Genomic DNA, 19,927 nt, shown 5'->3' with positions numbered 1-19,927 from the left:
ATGCAGATGAAGTGAAAGGAGAATTGTGAAAATCACCTGAGTTAAAGTAGATTTTTAAGTATATTTAGTGGGGGAAATACTAGAATCCAAATCTTCTGCCTCCTAAATCAGTTCCTCAATCACCAATTTGTTAAAAAAAAAGTTTGCTCTCTTTCTGATCCCTTTAATATTAGTTCACACAAGCTGTTCCCAGTTTGGGAACTCACAGTTCCCTGGTCCATTCTATGCTGTAGCTGGTGCTTTCTCCTGAGCTGCCTGTTTGGCTTGTCTCAGATAGGGGACGGAAGCAAGAGTGGGGTTTCCACATCCAAGCTGAGACCTTTCAGCAGGGAAAGGATGTTGCATCATCCCACTGCTGTGATTTTGGAAAGCCTGTTTTGTAGGCAAGCACTGAAAACACTCATTCAGCCAAACATATGTAGAAGATAGCTGGGAAGAGGCCTAGTCTGAGAATTACAAGGACTAGAAGTCTCCCTGCTTAGGACTGTGAAGATTTACTTTGCAATAAAAAACAATTTAAGCTTAATGATGCCTCTGCTCCCCCTACAGCCAGTCAAGGGAGAAGTCTCTGACACCTAATTTGACCGCTTCAGGTAGCTCTTTGGAGAAGCCTCACTCCATTGACCAAGAGCGATGCTCGGCACCGATCCAGGGCGATACTGTGGCTCTCACACCCGCAGGCATTCCTGCTCACAGCCCCATCCTGCTCAGCCTTGCCCTGTCCCACTGGTCCCTCCCCATCAGTCCCCACTACCCTTGGCAGGATGCTCTTTGCCAGCCCTCTCCGCTCCAGCACTGGGCATGGAGGCAGCTCGCAACATTTTGCATTCATTTCACGGGCATTAATCCGGAGAATAAGGGTGAGACATAAGATGAATAAGAGGGGCACATTGCGTCTTATCCATTCTTAATCCACATATCCTCAGGAAGTCTTGAAAATGTGTCTTTATTTATTTTAAAGGTATATCTGTCCTGATCTGCCCTTTAGCTGTGTATTCCCAGGGCAGTGAAATCTCTTCCAGAAGAAGGACAGATGTACTGGCTGTGTCTTTGTGTGCTGCCGTGGTTGTGCTCTTGTTACGTTAGTTTTCAGTTTTGTACAAAGAGGTGCTGGCAGGCACAGGCTGCAGCCCTGCAGGTCGCCCTGGTGCCAGAGCAGCACAACCTTCCCACAGGTCCTGACGGTTGCAGCCTGTACATGTCTTCCCCTTCTCATGCCTGAACATGTGAAGTGCAAGAGTACAGTATGTTAGAGAAAGTTAGTTACAATTATTTTTTCTAAAGGAGAGAATTAAAAAGTAATCTTTTTTTCTTGTTTCCTCGACTCCTGCGTTTGTACTGCTGGCAAGAGGAACTCAGAGCTTTGTCCTTTTGAAAAACTAGTGAGCAGCAATCTGCTCCCCAGTCATCACAGGCATTCCCCCACCCCTAGTGACCTCACTTCTGATGATCTGTAAGATGGGGCTTGACCAGCAGCTATCAGCACCTGGGTTCAAATTTAAGAGGTTTGCTATAAAAAATACCCATCTGAGCTTCTACCAGCAGCCAAACTTTCTGATTCTCAAAGTGCTCGTGTTCTCCACTTACGAAGGTGAACTGGGTACCTAGCAAACTTATTAAAGAGAGGAAAGAAAATCCTAACAAAGTAGATAAAAAGGGTAAGTGACTCCTTCCTAAAGTGTAACAGCATCAATTGTATAAGGTTTTTCCTATGGAAGCCAACTGCTAGGCTTGTTTCCACATGCTGTCCCCCAACGATGCTCGCACTGCTCCTTGCACTGGCTGTGCCCAGCTCGTCCCTCTTTGTTGCTTTAGCCCTCGGCAGAGCGTGACAGTGCTGAGCCCTGAACGGGGCATCTCATCTCCTGGGGGAATCGGCCGCTGCTTCTTCCATCTTCTCCAGGCCTGGGATACAGAAGCCCTGTACCACCTCCTGCTCGCCTGCCTCCTGTTCTGCCCTCCAGCTCCCACCTCAGTGCTGGAAGCTGTGACCTTACATCGGTGAAGGAGTTATCACCTGGCCGTGTGTAGGCAGCGTGTTCAGCTTTCTGTACACTACTCTAATGCTGGTTTTCTCCATTTTATAGCAGAATTTCCCTTTTAATAGAAATGCATCTCAAACATGATAACACATTGCATGAAAAACAGAGCACCGCTCAGGCCAGTCTATAGATTTGCTCCACCCCACCCTACCAATGAAGGAGAGACCCTTCTTTTTCGGACCCCCACATCACTGGGGAATTTGGGGAAGTGTATTGCTTTTGGTTTCATTTTTTTCTTTATGTTTTAGCCATATGCTAAAGCTTTAGCCATATGCTTTAGCATATGCTTTCTGCTTTTTCAGTAACTCCCAAAGTTGATCTGAATAGAGTTGGTCACAGAGTTGTCTGTGAACAGAATCACTTCAAAGATGCTAAAGCATCTGCAGGCAAGTAGATAAATATTTCTAGGTATTTGATCAGTTTCCCCAAGCCTTAAGTTACGTACAATTTGTAGATGCTCTTTGCTAGATACCGTAATTCCAGGACCCTTTGAAAGCCCCCCCATATACCAGAAAGGTGTCCAGAAACACTCTGGGAGCTAAGAATCTGCAAGACAATCTTCTCCTCCAAAATTCAGAAGCAGAATAAGAGGGATTATTTTTTTTCTCTTCCTTTTTCCTTTCCTAATTTGTAGTTGTCTATAGAGATAACACTTTCTTCACACACCAGCATGTTGACCTTTCAGAAAACGCACAGGCCAAGCATGAGATGAGACTAGAGAAGCAGAAACAAAGGAATGACCAGTGTTTGGTCACCCGTGGAGTTGACTGCTGTAAAAAGCCCAGGTTTGTCTTGATTTTTGGATGAAAAGGGTAAAGCAAGAGACAATGCTGGTGTTTAGAGGGCACTTTTCAGTGGTACCATTACAGTAGAAGGGAACTAGTTGCTTTCATATGTAGATTGAGGCTGAAGGCACTGACTTGCCCAGTGGCTGTAGCCTCTGAAAATCCCAATTGCATTTCTTTGTTTCTGAGTTATTCACTGAGGTCATGCCAGAGTGCCATATAACATGGACTAAACCACCCTCCTCATATTCCCCCTGCCCAAAATGGGTGTTTGTCTTCCAGAGATCCCCGTCTTCCATTGCCACTTGGCTCAGACTAGTCTTAAAGTAGTTAAGTCTGTGCCTTTACACCTTGCTAAGGCCTCACTGTATTTTAATAGTCAAATAATATTTTACCATAGCTGGTTTGTTTTGCTCTATAATTGTTTTGGTTTTCTTCTACTCCATTTCTTATTTATGAATCATTTCAAAACAGGCCAATGGAAGTCTTCAAGTAGACTTTTAAACAAGTTTTGACAATGTTTTTTAGTCATTCAGAGCTAAAAATAATACAAATCAGCAGGTACAGTCTGGAGAAGAGTGCCTTCAGCCCCTAAAGGACCTTTTACTGCATTTGCTCCCTAGAGGGAGGCAAATAGGGAGAAAAAAAAGAAAAAAAAAAGGCATCTGTTCCATTTGTTCACCTTACTAGGCTGTAAATGCCAAGGCTTAGCTCTGAGCAGTGCTATCATCTTCTTCACCTCAGAAGAGAAAAATTTGTCTTGTCTGTGATGAAAAAATTAGAAGGATTCTTTTCTCCCTGCTACATGAGGTTAATGGTATGACTGGCACAAGAGGTAGTGACAGCTTGCTTATGCTCCTCTAATGGGACGCTGAATGGTATGTTCATGTTTTCCCAAGAATAATTTAGAAATGGTCTTTGGCATCTCCAGTCACTGGCCCCTCCTAATCCCTTTCTTCATTCTTGGGCTCGAGTATTTTTGAGTGTCTGCCACTTCTTAGCCATTTTTGTAGGTGAGCTTCTTCATTGTAGTTTAGTTCTTTGGTCTCACCAGTACATTTGTACCATTTCTCAGTCTGGATCACAGGAGAAAGCACCTGAATGTATTTTGGTTCTCTGGACAGCAAAAAGGACAATCCCATTTCCCTCTAGCTGCTTGCCTTTCTGTTACAGAGACTGTGGAGTGACAGAGTCACAGAAATACTGATGGGGCAGCATCCTCAGCAATAGTCAGCTTTTAACAGAAACACTTGGAAGACTGTAAAATTTTGAAGTATTTTGTTTTGTAACACATGTCACAGGACAGTAATCAGTAGAGATTTAAAAAGCAAGAGATTTGTCTTTTCAGCTTTGAACAGCCAGCAAGCTCCCAAGAATAGAAGGGGCAGCAGTGGAGTCCTGGTGGAGCTACAGAGCACAAGAACCACTTTTTAACTTCTCACCAGTGGTCTGCAGAAGTGTGCATCTATCTGTACACACACGTAAAATTAAATATCACCTGTGTTAACATCTGCAATTGGTACAGAAGTTGGGGGGGCAGGTAGATCATGAAGAAGAGGAAGCAGTGAGCAGGATTTTCAATAACCTGCAAATAATGTTCAGGTTTTGGATAACATTCACATAACTTTGTTCTGACACAGCCGAATTTAGGACTGTGAGCCCCAAGAGCCTTCCCGCAGAGGGAGCTCTGTTTGACAAAGGGTTGAGGTTTGCACTAGAAAAGCAATTCAGCAAGGTCTGGTAGCTGCAGTCACTGCAGTCCTGAGTTGTATCAGAGACAGAATCCACGTATCTTTGTAAGTGTTTACAAGCCCAATCATGCTTACCATAATGGAGTCCTAAAATTTTTAAAGGTCAAAAACCAGAAAGTATAGAAAGAGCTGCAATAGTACCTTGAGGTATTTACAGCTCCATCAGTTTGGATTATCAAAACAGAAATAGGGGCTGGGCTGAGTACAGGCACCTAGGTTATGTTTTCAGCAAGAGACAATACCAAATGCCTCTTTCAGCTATTGGAGATGGGGTGTAGAAGCAGTGGGTGGATGCTGACCCATACAAAGTCAAATGAGAAAATCACAACTTGAACAGGAATGTTAACCTGGACAAAATACCACTGGACTGGGTACAGCATCCCTCTCTGTATGACTCCAGACTATGTTCAAATATCTTCCCGAAAAGATACTTGGGAAGTGAGATGGGTGTATTTGATATCTCTTCTGGGATAATACAGTGATTTGCATCCCTTTGGGGGTAATTCACAACAGGGCAATATTCTGAATGGATGGAGGTGGACAAAATTTAACCCTGTTCTCTTTTGAGGTAAAGATGAAGATTTTACATTGACTATAATGCCATTGAGCCAGAGAAGCAGTTGTATCACACATCTTCAGCAATGCAAAGGTTATCCAGAATTGTGTTTGAAAAGTTGATATCAGAGAAAACAGTTTAAAAGAAGCTTTCAGGTTAGGACCACTTTGGCAATGCAGCAGTCATTCCTGACATAACCCTCATGGCCACATAGTGCAAGCAGCTGGCTGCACACTAAGTTTTGCATTTTTACGGCAAGACACAGTATCCAAATCGTCATTTGGCCTCCTCAAGGGAAAACCAGCAGAGGCTTGCCATGTTCTGCATCTGTATTTAGTCAGACAATTAGTAGCGCCCATTTCTGTATATGTTGTCAAATCCCTAAAAGCCCTGTCGTGGTTTAAGCCCGGCTGGTTTGCTCACTCATCCCTGTGGGTGGGATGGGGTGGAGAAAAATACAATGAAAGTCTCATGGGTCGAGACAAGGACAGGGAGGGATCACTCACCGCTTATGGTCATGGGCAAAAACAGACTCAACTTGGAGAGAAAACAAAATCAATTTTATTTACTACAAATCATATCAAAACAAGGATAATGAGAAATAAAACCCAAATCTTAAAACACCTTCCCCCCACCCCTCTCTTCTTCCCGGGCTTAACTTTACTCCCGGTTTTCTCTCCCTCCTCCCCCCAGCAGCGCAGGGGGACGGGGAATGGGGGTTGGGGTCAGTTCCTCACACGTTGTCTCTGCCGCTCCTTCCTCCTCAGGGGGAGGACTCCTCACTCCTCCCCTGCTCCACCGTGGGGTCCCTCCCACGGGAGACAGTCATCCATGAACTTCTCTGGCATGAGTCCCTTCCACGGGCTGCAGCCCTTCAGTCACAGCCCGCTCCAGCGCGGGCTTCCCCATGGAGTCCCGGCCATCTTGGGGGGCATCCATCCCCCCGCTCCGGCGTGGGCTCCTCTCTCCCCGGGCTGCAGGTGGGCATCTGCTCCCCCGCTCCCCTCCGTGGGCTGGGGGGGGACAGCCTGCCGTCTCCCCGCGGGCTGCGGGGGCGTCCCCTCCTCCCCTCCTTCCTCACTGACCTCAGTGTCTGCACAGGGGCTCCTCTCACACTCCAATCCCCCCACTCACTGCAGGTTCCCCTCTTAACTCTGTTCTCCCAGAGGCGCTACCGCCATCACTGACCAGCTCGGCCTGGGCCGGCGGCGGGTCCGACTTGGAGCCGGGGAAGCTTCTGGCAGCTTCTCACAGGAGCCGGCCCTGCAGCCCCTCCCCCGCAACCAAAACTCGCCACACAAAACCAGTACAATCCCCCATGAAATTTGAGTGTATTGTTTAAGAACTTCCATAGCTGACCACAGCAACCATCAGACTGCAGTGAAAGCTCAGGCCAGGGAGATGGAAAATTGTGAAATGCAGATCCGCTTCCTCAGCTCCCACTGAACTCTTTCCTTCAAACTTACATTATTAAATGCAGTACTTACTAAGAATCAGAATTTTAAAAAGCACAAAATGAGATTGCTCTCAGATTGGGAGTAATGCACATTTATATTTTAGGAGCATGAAAACCTCCATGAAATTGTTCTGGGAATATAGACACAAACATTTGTGTACAGTCCCTGCACTGCATTGGGACTTCAGCGCTAGTTTAAAACTCCCTTTCTTAAGAGGTATGTTTTCTTGTGTCTGAGAAAGACTCAAATGCCACAGAAAGAAGAACTACTGTCTCAAATGTCTTAAATCGTACATTTCCTGAGAAGAAAAAATACCAGCTGAAAAGCTACATGTTATGGTCATTTAAAATATTTTATTAAGCTACAGTCAGTTGCAGTGTTCGCAGATAATGGATATTAAACATGAAAGGCATTGCTCTGTATTGTTTAACTGAATCTCAGCTCTCATCTTACATACTTGTATTAATGTTGGCTGGCAGAAGAGAACATATGTTTCTTTTTTTTTATGCTGTGTGTGGATTTTTTTTTTTTAAATAAGTAAAGTTATATAACAAGCCCACACATCTACTTGGTTGCAACATGTCAAGGGCTGGTTATTTGCAGGCAGAAAAAATACTGTTAAAATGCACCTTGGTTGCTGTATTTCACAGTCAGAGAATATTACATACAATCTCCCATTTGCACCCAACTTCATTTTAAGGTTCTTCTCGTTAACTTAGCATTAACTTAGTGTTAAATATATTTGTAATATAGTTTGCAGTAAGCTAAGAGATTTTTGCAGAAACAAGTTTTTAATAATCATTACACTGTAACTGTTACAGAAGGTTATATTGCATATCTTCAGTTTCACACAAAGCCCACCAGCAAGTCTTCATAAATGCCTCACTTCAGTATTTTGCAGGCAGGTACAGAGCTTGCTTCCTTACATTGCCCACAGTTCTATTTATTACTTTATTTTGCAGTTCTTTCCATATGGAGATGCTTCAAAGTTTGCCCAGCACGCCTTCCGAACCTTTGATAAAAATGGAGATGGGACCATTGACTTCAGAGAGTTCATTTGTGCACTGTCCATCACCTCACGAGGCAGTTTTGAGCAAAAGCTAAACTGGGCCTTCAACATGTACGACTTGGATGGTGATGGTAAAATTACAAGAGTGGAAATGCTGGAAATTATAGAGGTGAGATCAATATGACACTCAAAAATTACATGTCTGAACATTAATAAAATCTACTTGTTCACATACCCTTTAGATTTTAAGCACACAGGAGGTTGTACTGTATCATTAAAAGCATACATTACATACATTCGTCCTATACTGACTCATGCCTAAGTGCTGCAAGCACACTAACATTTTAAAAGATGTAATCTTTGAGAACTACTGAGTGCATATGTGCATATAAGCTTTTAAATACCCAGAGATAATTTATTTCTTTTTTCTGATGAACAGATTAACCATAAGAAGACAGCAAAGGATTTACAAAGACCATCTCAAAATCACTTGACACCCATGAAATTAGTGGTTTGTAGCTCAAATAGCTGAAACCTTACTGGAAATTAACTTTAGATGATTACAGAAATTTACAGGGATAACACCACACTATTTTAAATGAGCTCTCACAAATGGGCTTTAAGATGACCACAGCATGTAACAGGAAGGATAAAGTTTACCATCCTCGTAATCTGCTGGCTACACGCCACAGTAAATACCAGATTTTGCTCACACGTACGCATAAAAAACTATTAAAAGGTGATGACTTCTAAAACTGATTATTTAGAATTTATGTGAAATATTTCAAAGGAGTGATTAAAAGCCAAATAAACAGTTGGTCTAGAGAATAGGTTACAACAGTTTTGCACTGTGAAACAGAAAGCCAAAAAAATTCATTCCAGAATGTAAAATGCAACCACTGAAAAATCTACATCTAAAGAAAGTAAAACACATTCTTCCTTGTTTTAAGTATATGGACATGGGATTCTAAGAAAAAAAAGAAAAAAAATCTTTAGGGAAACTGGCAATCATTTTATTGTTGGAATGTCTTTCCAGAATTTGATCACATCAAAAAATCAGGTTAATTCATATGCTGAATTTTCCATTTGGTTTCTTTTCAAAGGCCATCTACAAAATGGTGGGCACTGTGATAATGATGAAAATGAATGAGGATGGTCTGACGCCTGAGCAACGGGTAGACAAGATCTTCAGTAAGATGGATAAGAACAAAGATGACCAGATCACACTGGATGAATTCAAAGAAGCTGCAAAGAGTGATCCTTCCATTGTATTACTCCTGCAGTGTGACATTCAAAAATGAGCTTGTGTACAATGCGTCATAGACTGCACAGAAGTTTAATGTTCCATTCAGTTTGCAGCTATTTCCACACACACAAAAATTTGCTTGGACTACCTATAAATGGACTTGCTTCTTGTGTTTGAAACACTTGTGTGCATGAGAATGTCATTTGCTAAAGAATTTTAAAAGTATATATTATAAAAATAAACTGCCACAACGTGATGTGTGCAATGTCATTTCATAACAACCCTATTCCTCTGAAGCCTGTGCAGCAGTCCTGTGCTGCAGTGAATTATATTATTTATTGTTCATGTTTTACTGATGCTAGAGCTCTGTGTCTCCTAGACCGAGTAATGTTAGTGACACTGAATTCCCATGGTAATGTTAACTGTTTATTATAAATCATGTCACCATTCTGCTGTAAAGTAGTACTGGACAGACAGAGGGGAAGAGTTCCTCAGCTCTTAAGTCTGATCCACACATGTGCTTGTATTGTCAGTGGATATAAATGTACTTCATTTGCATGCCTTTTAGGTTTGCCTTAATTCTTACCTCATTTGCATCCCTTCAATCTGGAAAGAGCTATGTCAGAGGAATGCAGTATAAAAAAAAAAAAGAAAATCCTGCTAAAATGATCCCTTTAGTTAAAAATATATATAAATATATATATAATGTTTAAAATATTGTTTTATTGGAAGTTTAAAGGTTTTATTGGAAGTGTATTGATCTTTGCCTGAATTTTCAAAAGCTTCCACAGAGGTTGCAATATATATGTCCCAAAATAAATTTATAACATTTGACCTTTTCCCCTAATTCTTATTTCATGTCTTCACCACAGTAATAGGGAAAAAAAAAAAGTTCAATCTCTTTAATTATCTGCCACTGTACTACTGAGAAATGTATATTTCATTATGAAAGCATGAAGAAAACTTCTTTGCACGCACTCAACCCACTAGAAGAGTCATTTTATATGAAACCAAAAGTTGTAGTTCTTGTGTTTACCCACAGAGCAGCTGTTTATCCTCTAAGATTTGACAGTATACGTACTAGACCTGTGCTTACACAGCTTTTCAAGCTAGCTGGAAGTCAAATAGTTTATTTGCTTGGTCTAAACCTGGTCTAATGTTTTTCCCTCCTTATGTAAGAGTCTTTTCTCTTACCATATGACAATAAACTACCCCGGGTTTAATATAAACAGGCATGTTGTTAAAAATGAGTACTTATTGATAAATTAATCAAAGTATGATGATTGAGAAGGGATAGTGAAGAGAACCACCTTCCTCCTCAATTCTATGGGCATCAATCAAGTTTATACTGTGGCAAATACAAGTTCTGCACAGCCCTAGGAAAGCATCAAGAACTAGGAGACTGTAGAAATTGCAGATGAAAATCTTTCCTACACCACATTTCCCAGTTGCTTTAAACAGTTGGTTGCTTGCAGGATTTAAAAAAAAAAAAAAAAATAGTCTGAACATCTTATAATTGCATGTTTGATATTTCTTCTTTACCTTATGAAGAAATGAGACGGTACTCTTAATAGCTAAAAATCAAAACAATAAAACATGACACAAACCAAATCATTCTCTGTATTTTCAACTTTAAAAAATGAAGTTCATCTTAAACTTGAGGGGGAAAAAAAACCAACAAAATTTTATACATTTTGCTAACAAACATGGTGGGGGGAACACAGAATCAATTGTTGCCACAACCACAGCCATCCTCTCATATTTAAGTTTCTTCATATTCCAAACAAACAGCAAAAGGCAGAACTTTCAACTACATTTTTTAATACCAGAATTTTACTTAGACTACACAGGTAATAGTCTTAGCAAATTAAAGAGTGGTATACTTTGTACATTTGGCTGTAACTTAAAAAACACACATTCTGAAAATGTTACATACTTCTGAGAATGATATGCCCATTGTTTCCACTTAGGCTTAAATTACTAGTTGTAGAGAGGATGTTGAATATTCCTGGGAATTTATGCCTCTCTGGTTTACATATACTTATTAGAGAAGCAGTACCTCATTCTACATTTCTCTGCACCTCAGATTTATGTAGCTGGACAGGCTCCATTTACTTTAATGCAGTGTTAAGCAATGCATTGCCATCCAAAATGGCCAACGATACATTTTCTGACTGTTTGTAACATCAGCACTGCAATTCTCTCTCTAGGTAGCTGGTATAGTAAACTCTGTATTTAAAGTACCAAGAATAAGATAGTTTTGAGACCTTAGTAGGATCACTGCAAAAATAAGTGCATCCAAGCAAGTTCTTCAGTAATTGTTTATTCAGAACTAATCATCTACCATGAAAACAGTTGTTTATAATAATTATACAGTCAGGCACACATTTTCATCAAGTACAGTGCTAGATCAGAATAAATACAATCTATTGATTTGAATCAAAGATCAGAATTGTTGCCAACTGCTCCAATATTTCAAGTAAGTCTATAGAAAACTTGGGAGAAAGCTGAAGTGTTAGCTCAGTAGGAATGTGGTAATTTTCCTTAAGCACTTTTCTCCACATAACTCATTATAAAACTACTAATGAAGATAAATGCTTTCTCTCCTGCCTCTGCACTCTTGCTTTATTTTTTGGATGATGAAGAAAACCAGGAGGAAATAATGCTATGCCATTCTATCATTTCGTATTGTAAAAGGGTCTGAAACATTCTAGTTTCATCATAAAATCGAGTCAAACTAAACACATGGTTCATGATCACATAATAGTATCGAGGACTCCCAATACAAACAAACCAGACTTGTGTTCCAGACAAGTTTTGCCAAGCAGGCACTTTGTATGACTCCCCCCCCCCACCCCAGCTCCAGTATTTTCACATAATCCTGAAGTTGTAAGTATCTTTTATATTCCATCAGATCACAGTATTATGGAATTGTTTAGTTTGGTAGGGACCGTCAGGGGTCTCTTGTCCAACTCCCTGCTTGAAGGAGATGCAGCAGTCTAGTCAGACCCTGAAAGCCTCCAAGGATGGAGATTCTATAAGCCTGTTAGGACAACATGCTCAAATGCCTCATTATCTTCATCATGAGCAATCCCTCCCACCAGTTTATCCAGCCAGAACCTCCCCACTTCAATTTATGATTGCTATCTGTCTCTTCTGCTATGCACTTCAACAAAAAGCCTGATCCTGTTTTGTCAATAACCTCCTCAAGGCTGCTATGAGTCCGTTGGCCCGTTATCCTGGGCTTTCAGAAGTAAACATCTGAAGCCTTCAAAAGATCACTAGACTTAATTCCTACAGTTAGAATGCACTAGAACTGCAGCTATCTTTCTCAGTGTATTTCCTTCAGTTCTTACCTAGCTCTCATATTTTAGAGATACCTACAAGTTTAATACATGTTTGTGTAAAAACTAAACAACATTAAAGAATACAAAATACTGTGCAGCAGCTAAAAACAAATTCAGCTACAAAGTCGAGTTAAAACTTACACCGCAATGAGGTTTTATTGAGGAATTGCTATTCAGTAAATAACGGTAGAAACTGCAGAACTGTTCTCTGAATAGTCTCAATGGCTTGTATCCCCATAACATTAAAAAAAAAAGGTACGTCTAATGTCTGAACTCTAAAAAGTGATTGTTTTTGAAGAGCTGCCAACAATTTCAAGTTCCTGGAGAAAGGAGAACAGAAAAAAAAAAGTTAATTTGGGGCAGTTTGAAAAATCTGGTTCTTCTTTCTCCCTCTTATGCCCAGTAAATACTTGTATTATTTAAATAAAGCAAGTTTATTGTATTTTAACTGCTCTAATATAGTCCCAGGGGAGAGGGGGGCAGGGACACCCAACAAAATGCAGGCCTACAGTGCTGTAAAAAAGTTACTGTATTATTTCCCAAAATTCTTATTCTACTTCATTCCTCTATATTGGAAGGACTTCTGTCACTTCCGTTTGTTATAATATAATGAGCGTCTACAGATTTAGTCTATACCTGCAAACTCAGACTGTGCAAGAAATTTATAAAGCCACAATTTGCTAGGTTATATAAGCTCGTGTCCAAAGAATCTCAAACTCTTCCCCATAAACTCTTTACGAAGAAATAAAAGCATTTTTTTCCTGCCCAGAGAATACACTGCAAATAAATTTTTCACTTCTCTAATTATGAAAGTATACACTGTAAGTACTGATAGTTTCTCATGTTCAGCTGCTATGGTTCCACTAGAAAAAAAAATGAAACACATGTTTTACATGTATTAATTAGCACATGTTTAAGAAATAAAGCAGAGCTAGGAAGAAACCAACATTTTTAACTTAATGCAAAGTTTAACTGTGTAGAGACACTAAAACATTACCACAAGTATCAGTTCTCACTGTTTATTAAAATATTACTCCATAATTATACAAAATATATTTCATCTTTTCCAGAAAAAAAACCAGAACTGATAAAAAAAATTCTACTAGTTAAAAATATCAACTGAACATTCAGGGTTTTCTCATCATCAAAACTGTTTATTCTTGGTCTGTACACAGCCAGTAATTCTTAAAAAATAAAAATACAAGAACCTCTTCTTTTCCTGACAGTATCTAACAAAAGATCCCCTTATCCAGCATCAGGAAGTAATAACTTTACACACATCATTACACATTTATCCTCAATAGTATGCTATATTCATACACAGAGATACTTATTGATCTTCCTTTTTGTCATTCCTATTTTGGAAATTCAATGTTCTTTGGCCTCTTTCCGGGTCTTGCATTCGGAGAATTCGAATACGGGGACATGTAGGCAGAGAACTAAACATAAAATATGCAACATTTACACAGTGTTTCTTCTCCACAAATTTTAGTATTTTCATTTGATTCTTTCCATTACATAATTTCCTTTAAATAACTCCCTCTTTTTTCTTTGACACTTTTAAGAAACAGTAACATGGGGTGAAGTCCTGGCTTCACTGAACTCATACTGGAGCCAGACTTCACTAAAAGCTTGAGGTAAACACAACTGATTTCAATTATGTAATTTCTAACTATTAGACTACCTTAATTATAGAAAAGGTACTTTTAAGAGAAACTCTAAATGAAATAATGATCAAATACAGTTCATATTTGCCTTACAGTTCCTGACATGGCACACACTTTATACATGTATAATCACTCGCATCATACTAAGAATGAGCGAAGTTACTAAACATACATTTATACAGGCTTCTCCACCAATTATCTTAAAATGTATTTTTTCTGAAGGTGCCTCTGTACTTTTGTTAAATTAAATGTTTGCTGAACATGCAACATGTAACAAAATATAATAAAACCAAGCTGCACTTGAATTATTCAGCTTTTAAACAGTAACCATACAGAAAATTCCTATATGTTTATTGAATACGGTTTCAGAAGTTCCCCACAAAGCATTTCTACTTAAACAACAACAGAATACCATTATTCTACTTTTTATAGATTTTAGTAAGGGAAGACAATTAAGACAATTCAAAAACTTCATCTTGAAGACTGCTTAATTGTCCTCAGCAGGCTTCACTGATTACATTTGGCTAATAGAGAGAAGAGTTGGCTGCAGAAGGTTAGACAGTGACTGTCCCCTTAAACCAGGCATGGCTTTACCAGGGACTTGTAGAGAGGTTTTCAAAGATTTTTGGGCTACTAGATCAAAAAAGGAAAACAAGGACTAAGTTATCGGTTTCTGGATCAGCGATATTAAAAAATAAAAATCAACTCAAATGACAAACATCTTGAAAGTACTGTAGTATTAATAGGAAAAATGGAAAAATGCAAAGTCGTCTGTTAATTTTGGGAGAGGAGAGGAAGATACAGGGCTAAAAGCTACCAGGAGCCTACTCTACACAATAAAACATTTCAAAAAGCTGTTCTACTTAAGATAAACTGATTCAAGTCCCACTGAACCACCATATTAAGAGACATTACATAAGGAAGAGTGAAAAACCTATTAAATTCCAGAACCATCAGCAATGAACTGCTTAATTGTTGACATTCTACTGCTACAAACAGCAAAATTTCTCTCATTTACTTTTTTCAAGTTATACTCCTTGCAATAGAACTTCCTTGTATTTCCTGGTACAAGAATTACAACACAACAATATTACCTCATGCGTTGTGGGGTGAGCAAAATGAACTGTCGATGATGCTGAGAGTCAGCCACCTTAAGAATCATATCCATTGCAATTCTTCTGTTAACCATATCCTAAAGACAAAAGATTTATCAGGCATTGGTACTGACTGTGTACTTCACTGGTCAATTATTGCACAAGCTAGGACAAATGCTTAAGAAAAAAATCATTAGAAAATATCTTAGTAGAATAGAAAAACCTATTGGAATTCATTCATACACAGTAAAGCTTAGCTAAAGAAAACTCTAATAAAAACTAAGCTGGAGAAACATCAAGGTTAAATTCTAAAAGCTACAAATTATAGTCTGGGAAATTCTTAAACTCTACTTTTTGGTATACATGGACAATAGAAAGCTTCTATCAGAACAATCACACACTCCTACTCACAATGTTTTTCTATCAGCTTTGATATTCACGTAGTACTTCTTACTTTACTGGTATGCTGAGATGAACTGTATTTTAGTAGAATAATGTTTCCTAGAAAATCCTGCCTCAAGATTACCTGGAAGGATTTAAGGGCTGCATGAAACCTAAAATATTATGTAGCTTGTTTTTATTATGATTATTATTGTTATTATTATTATTACTATTTTGAACACAACCTTAGGCTTACTGAAAAAGATGTGTAATGGGAAGCCATTATTAGCAGGGTTTAAAAAAAGCTCTGCCTCTATACATTGTCACACATGAAACTAGGTATCTCCCTTGGTATATGCTGATGGAGTCCTCTTGTGGTGGGTCTCCAGGATTACACCAAAAGTAACTACGGAACGTGGAGACAGTAAAGGTTGCACTTGCTGGCACAGCAGTAGAAAGAAATTGTGTGGAATTATTTATGGAATAGATGACATAGAAGTTTTCTGCAGGGTCTATGGTTCTGAGTATCCACCTTTTTCTGGACAGATGGATAAACTTCTGCACAACTAACTCGTAAAAGAGGACCTAAGCTTTGGAACTCAGCTGAAAAATGACTGCTTGACCACCTTAGATACATACTTTCCTTTTTTAAATTCTTTATATGCAAAGTATATTATCTTTTTTCCCCTCTAGGTCTGTGATTCCCAGTAAATAAATAATTGATGGGAGAGGGACACTGAAGGAAAAATGAAACAATCCAGTATCAACTCTTTGTCTCGGAGACAAAGAACTAATTATTTTCTCAAACCATACCACACTGTATGTTAATAAGGAGGAAATAAAAATGTATAAAAGAATTGGTTAATCACCTATCCAGGGAAGCTGTACACAAAGATGAGGTTTATCAGTTTTAGCTGACATTAGTATTTACTGTCCATTATTCTGCATTTCAGCATCTTGGAAAGATGCTACTAGGTGACGTATAAAACAAATTTCTGAGTAGCAACAGTGAACTCAGTTGCGACACTTGCTCCGAAAAAAAACCCCACCAAACGCCACAGAGATCTCAAAATTAGTAGAAGCCAAAGCACATGCTAAGCCCAGAACTGTCAGAGCAATATGCAGAGGCAACCTGTGACAAACACAGTAACAACTGCTTGGGGAACTATTAAGAAGTTGTATTTTATGATTTTTGTGCTGAACTAAGGTTTAAGCATGTAAAGTAACAGAGATGCTCATAGCTCCGGATACCAACTTCAGAAACAGAATAAGCTTCAAAAGTCACTACGCAAAGTGAACAATATCCCTAACATGTTTTGTTTTGGGGGATTTGGGGTTTGGGTTTTTTTATTAATTATTTACAGTTAACTATAGCTTTTAAAAATCTAACCAAATACACATAACAACCCAACTATTTCACTAATTTCTACAAATCAGAATGGCAAATATAGTTTAAGTTTAAACTATACCATGTAGACATCAAATTCATCCAAGCATCTGAAAGGAGATTCAGTAATGGACCACAGAGAAAGAATGAAACAAACTGTTGAGAAGGAACGTTCACCTCCTGATAAGGACCTCACATCATTAAGGGCAGCTTTGTCTTCCTCTCGAGGCTGAACCTTGAAATAAAAATATTAGAGCAATTTTTAAACCTGAGATGGAGACTTACTAACAGAATCATAATTTTAACAGCAAACACATTACACATGAACAGATAGTGATCACTTGAGAACAATTTTAGGCACTTCACTGCCACTGCCATTATGGAATGGGATGGCTCCTAACCACTTAACACTTTTCTAGAATCGCTGCAACATTCTCCATCACAGTAAAATACATTGAACAAATTGAATGACTCTGCCAGTGTTTTCTTATTCAATTCTCTATTTTTAATAGCTATTAAACAATGTTTAATAAATGTCAACCAGTGTAGTTCTATTACAGTAAAATCCAATGGTTACCAGCTACAATAGAAAAGCAGGTAATTGATTTACAGCAAGAGTTTAAAGGCGGAACAGTCTCTTTACCAGAATACATAAAACACTGTGAAGTCCTTTGGTTCTACTGATTATGATGACACCTTGTGGCACTCCCCCTTTAAGATTAAACTTAAGCATTTTCTTGTCCTGTTAATTACCTTAGCTTTAACAAGCTAAGCAGGAAAGAAAGAATTATTTTGGAGTGGGGTCTTTTGGTGGTTTTTTTGAGCGGGGTTGTTTTCTTTTTTCAATTTACCTTCCTTGACTAAATATAGATCTCTTGCATGAGAAACATGAAACATCAGCTATTAAAAAAAAAAAAGTATTCTGATAAAGCCAGGTAATGACTTGACATTTTATGGGCTGAGTTTGAGTTCTTCAGATACCTATCCTTCACCTGTTTAATTAAGACTGTGTCAACACGTATTTATGTTGTCACTACACGTATTTGCCCTCAATTCCTAAAACTGAAGTCTCCCACAGAAACAAAAGTAATTACCTCTGTGACTAAAACTTTTGGGGAGGTATGTTAAAAGATACACAGAAAAGACATAATATTGAAGCTTTCAGCCATTAAAAGTTGTTTAAATAACAACTAGAGCCATTATACAATCACACAAATATAGGCAAACTTCCTATCAGTGAAATAGGAATGAGTCATTTTGAAAGGCTGACTAGGATGACTCGCTAATGAATTCCTATCCTTAGCATAAGACGACAGTCCAAATTTATTCCATGTAATCTAGCAACCTGCCCATATAAGATGGCAATATGGTTTTCATTCTTGCTTGTTTTCAACAACATCCTACAATTTAGCACCACATTTTGGAGAGGGGAGAACAATTTATTCTATCCTTTGCAATGCATGTTCTAGCAGCTGGTATTAAAAAATAATTCATTACATATTATGATAATTGAAGTAATATAAAATAACTTACTGTTATTGAAAGTGTCTCATTCTTGTGATCAAAAAGTATTTTTCCAGAGCAGGCTCGAAGACGTAACAAATTGTCAAAGTAGAGTTTGCATCGTAAAGAAAGGAGCCTTACATCAGTTAAATCAAGCAAACAAACATTAGGTCAGTGAGTTTTAAAATACATGAAAAAGTGACAACAGATTTTCATCAACAGTTCCACATCATAATCTTAAATATTAAGCACTGCTCCATTAATAATATTTTCCCAAATCAATTATGCTCTCAAGCAGGTGACATTCGATACTGGACATATTGGAGAGAATCACTGACAAAGTAACAACGTAAGAAATCCTGATGTACAGGCTTTGTATTTTCTAGAAGTCTGTTTCAATAGACTTGGAGCTTTTTTACACAATTCTTCCACAACTTCAACAGAAAATCACCACATTCCACTTCTTTCCTATGTAGTATTAGGACTGCACAGTAAAGATAGTAAAGAACTTACGCGGACTCCACTAGACTCCAGGAATTAAAGTGTTGAGTATTAATTTCTCCCCACACCCCCTTCCCCTCCAATTCTAGCATATAATTCCCCAATAGACAATACATCACGGTTGCTTCAAGAAAGAACTACCGTTCTTTAATACATCTTAAAGCGGGATGCATACTCAAATTTGGGCACTAGGAACAAGATTCAGTTTGACATACGGGCACCATAAGGCAAGCATCAGATTGTGCTGGTAAATGTTACCCACCACTATTTCTATACTTCTATACTGCAAAGGTTGGGATTCTCCTGACCATTACTATTTGTCAGGATCATCCTGGCACCACATCCAAATCCCAGATCAAAAAGTACAAAAAGCAGAGCCAAGACAGATATCCCTCAGTTTCTGCTGAAGGGAGTGATAAATGATAAAGAACTGCACTGGAAAACAGACCATCAGACCTTTTGAAGGGAGGCCACCACAAAAATCTTCATTGATAGGTATAGGATACTAAGGGACTGATGCAAGAAAGAAGGGGTATGCTCCTGGTATGGACACTCCATGAGACAAGCAGCTGTCAAATTGCAGAACCTGAATAAAGATCTTGAATTTTTTTCAGCACGAGGCACAGAAAAAGTGTTTGGCCTACAATAAAATTATGTGAGCACAGCACCACTAATTATACTCAACAAAAAATGAGTGACAGTTGAGATGATTTCAATGCTAGCATGTTGCTGGTATTTTACTGACCAAAACCAGCACTGAAACACCAAAACAGAACTGCCTTAGATTAAGTCAGCACAGTCGAGGCCTTTGGTGTGAAGCAAAATACAGCCTCCACTGATGACGTCGTTTTTCCAGCTGTCAGTCCAGACTGCCTCTAAACTGTCTGGCACAACAGTATTGGGTCTGGGAGCAGGATTAGGTTAAAAAGATTGCTGTGAGTACCACCTTAAAGACACCACATTCTCACAGGTCTGCTCTATAATTTTCACTCTGGAATATGGGCACATACTTACACCTACGTGTTAGTTTATCTGAAACCTGAAATTCAGTAAAGTTAACTCACCTTAAGAATTGCCGATATATTTTGAATCTCTGAGTCATTATTTCTTCCAGCAGCCTAATAAACTTCTTTAAATGCTTTACTTTAGTGTTTGCATCCTCATATCTTTCCTTTGCATCATGAAATTGCCTGTTTTAATT

General features: G+C 38.8%; 2 protein-coding genes across 8 annotated transcripts in view; one reads left to right on the top strand and one right to left on the bottom strand.

The window, feature by feature from the left end:
• The window catches only part of VSNL1 (visinin like 1), a 100,621-nt gene extending 90,164 nt beyond the window's left edge, over positions 1-10,457 (top strand). For all 5 annotated transcript variants that reach the window (XM_052809182.1, XM_052809185.1, XM_052809183.1 and 2 more), the window contains exons 3-4: positions 7,554-7,769; positions 8,704-10,457. In XM_052809182.1, the coding sequence (XP_052665142.1) occupies positions 7,554-7,769; positions 8,704-8,901 (414 nt within the window). In that variant the 3' untranslated portion in view covers positions 8,902-10,457. The remainder of the gene's footprint in view (positions 1-7,553; positions 7,770-8,703) is intronic.
• Positions 10,458-10,650: 193 nt separating this feature from the next.
• SMC6 (structural maintenance of chromosomes 6) overlaps positions 10,651-19,927 on the bottom strand; it is a 39,053-nt gene continuing 29,776 nt past the window's right edge. For 2 of the 3 annotated variants that reach the window (XM_052809179.1, XM_052809181.1), the window contains 5 exons: positions 19,791-19,916; positions 18,256-18,361; positions 16,805-16,957; positions 14,955-15,052; positions 13,320-13,632 (listed from right to left, as the gene is read on the bottom strand). In XM_052809179.1, the coding sequence (XP_052665139.1) occupies positions 13,524-13,632; positions 14,955-15,052; positions 16,805-16,957; positions 18,256-18,361; positions 19,791-19,916 (592 nt within the window). In that variant the 3' untranslated portion in view covers positions 13,320-13,523. Of the gene's footprint in view, positions 12,514-13,319; positions 13,633-14,954; positions 15,053-16,804; positions 16,958-18,255; positions 18,362-19,790; positions 19,917-19,927 lie in introns of those variants that run through there. The other variant, XM_052809180.1, reaches the window with a different exon arrangement.

The sequence above is a fragment of the Harpia harpyja genome, chromosome 15 (genome assembly GCF_026419915.1).
Source record: "Harpia harpyja isolate bHarHar1 chromosome 15, bHarHar1 primary haplotype, whole genome shotgun sequence".
Lineage (NCBI taxonomy): Eukaryota > Metazoa > Chordata > Aves > Accipitriformes > Accipitridae > Harpia > Harpia harpyja.
This window is presented reverse-complemented; position numbering and strand designations above follow the sequence as displayed.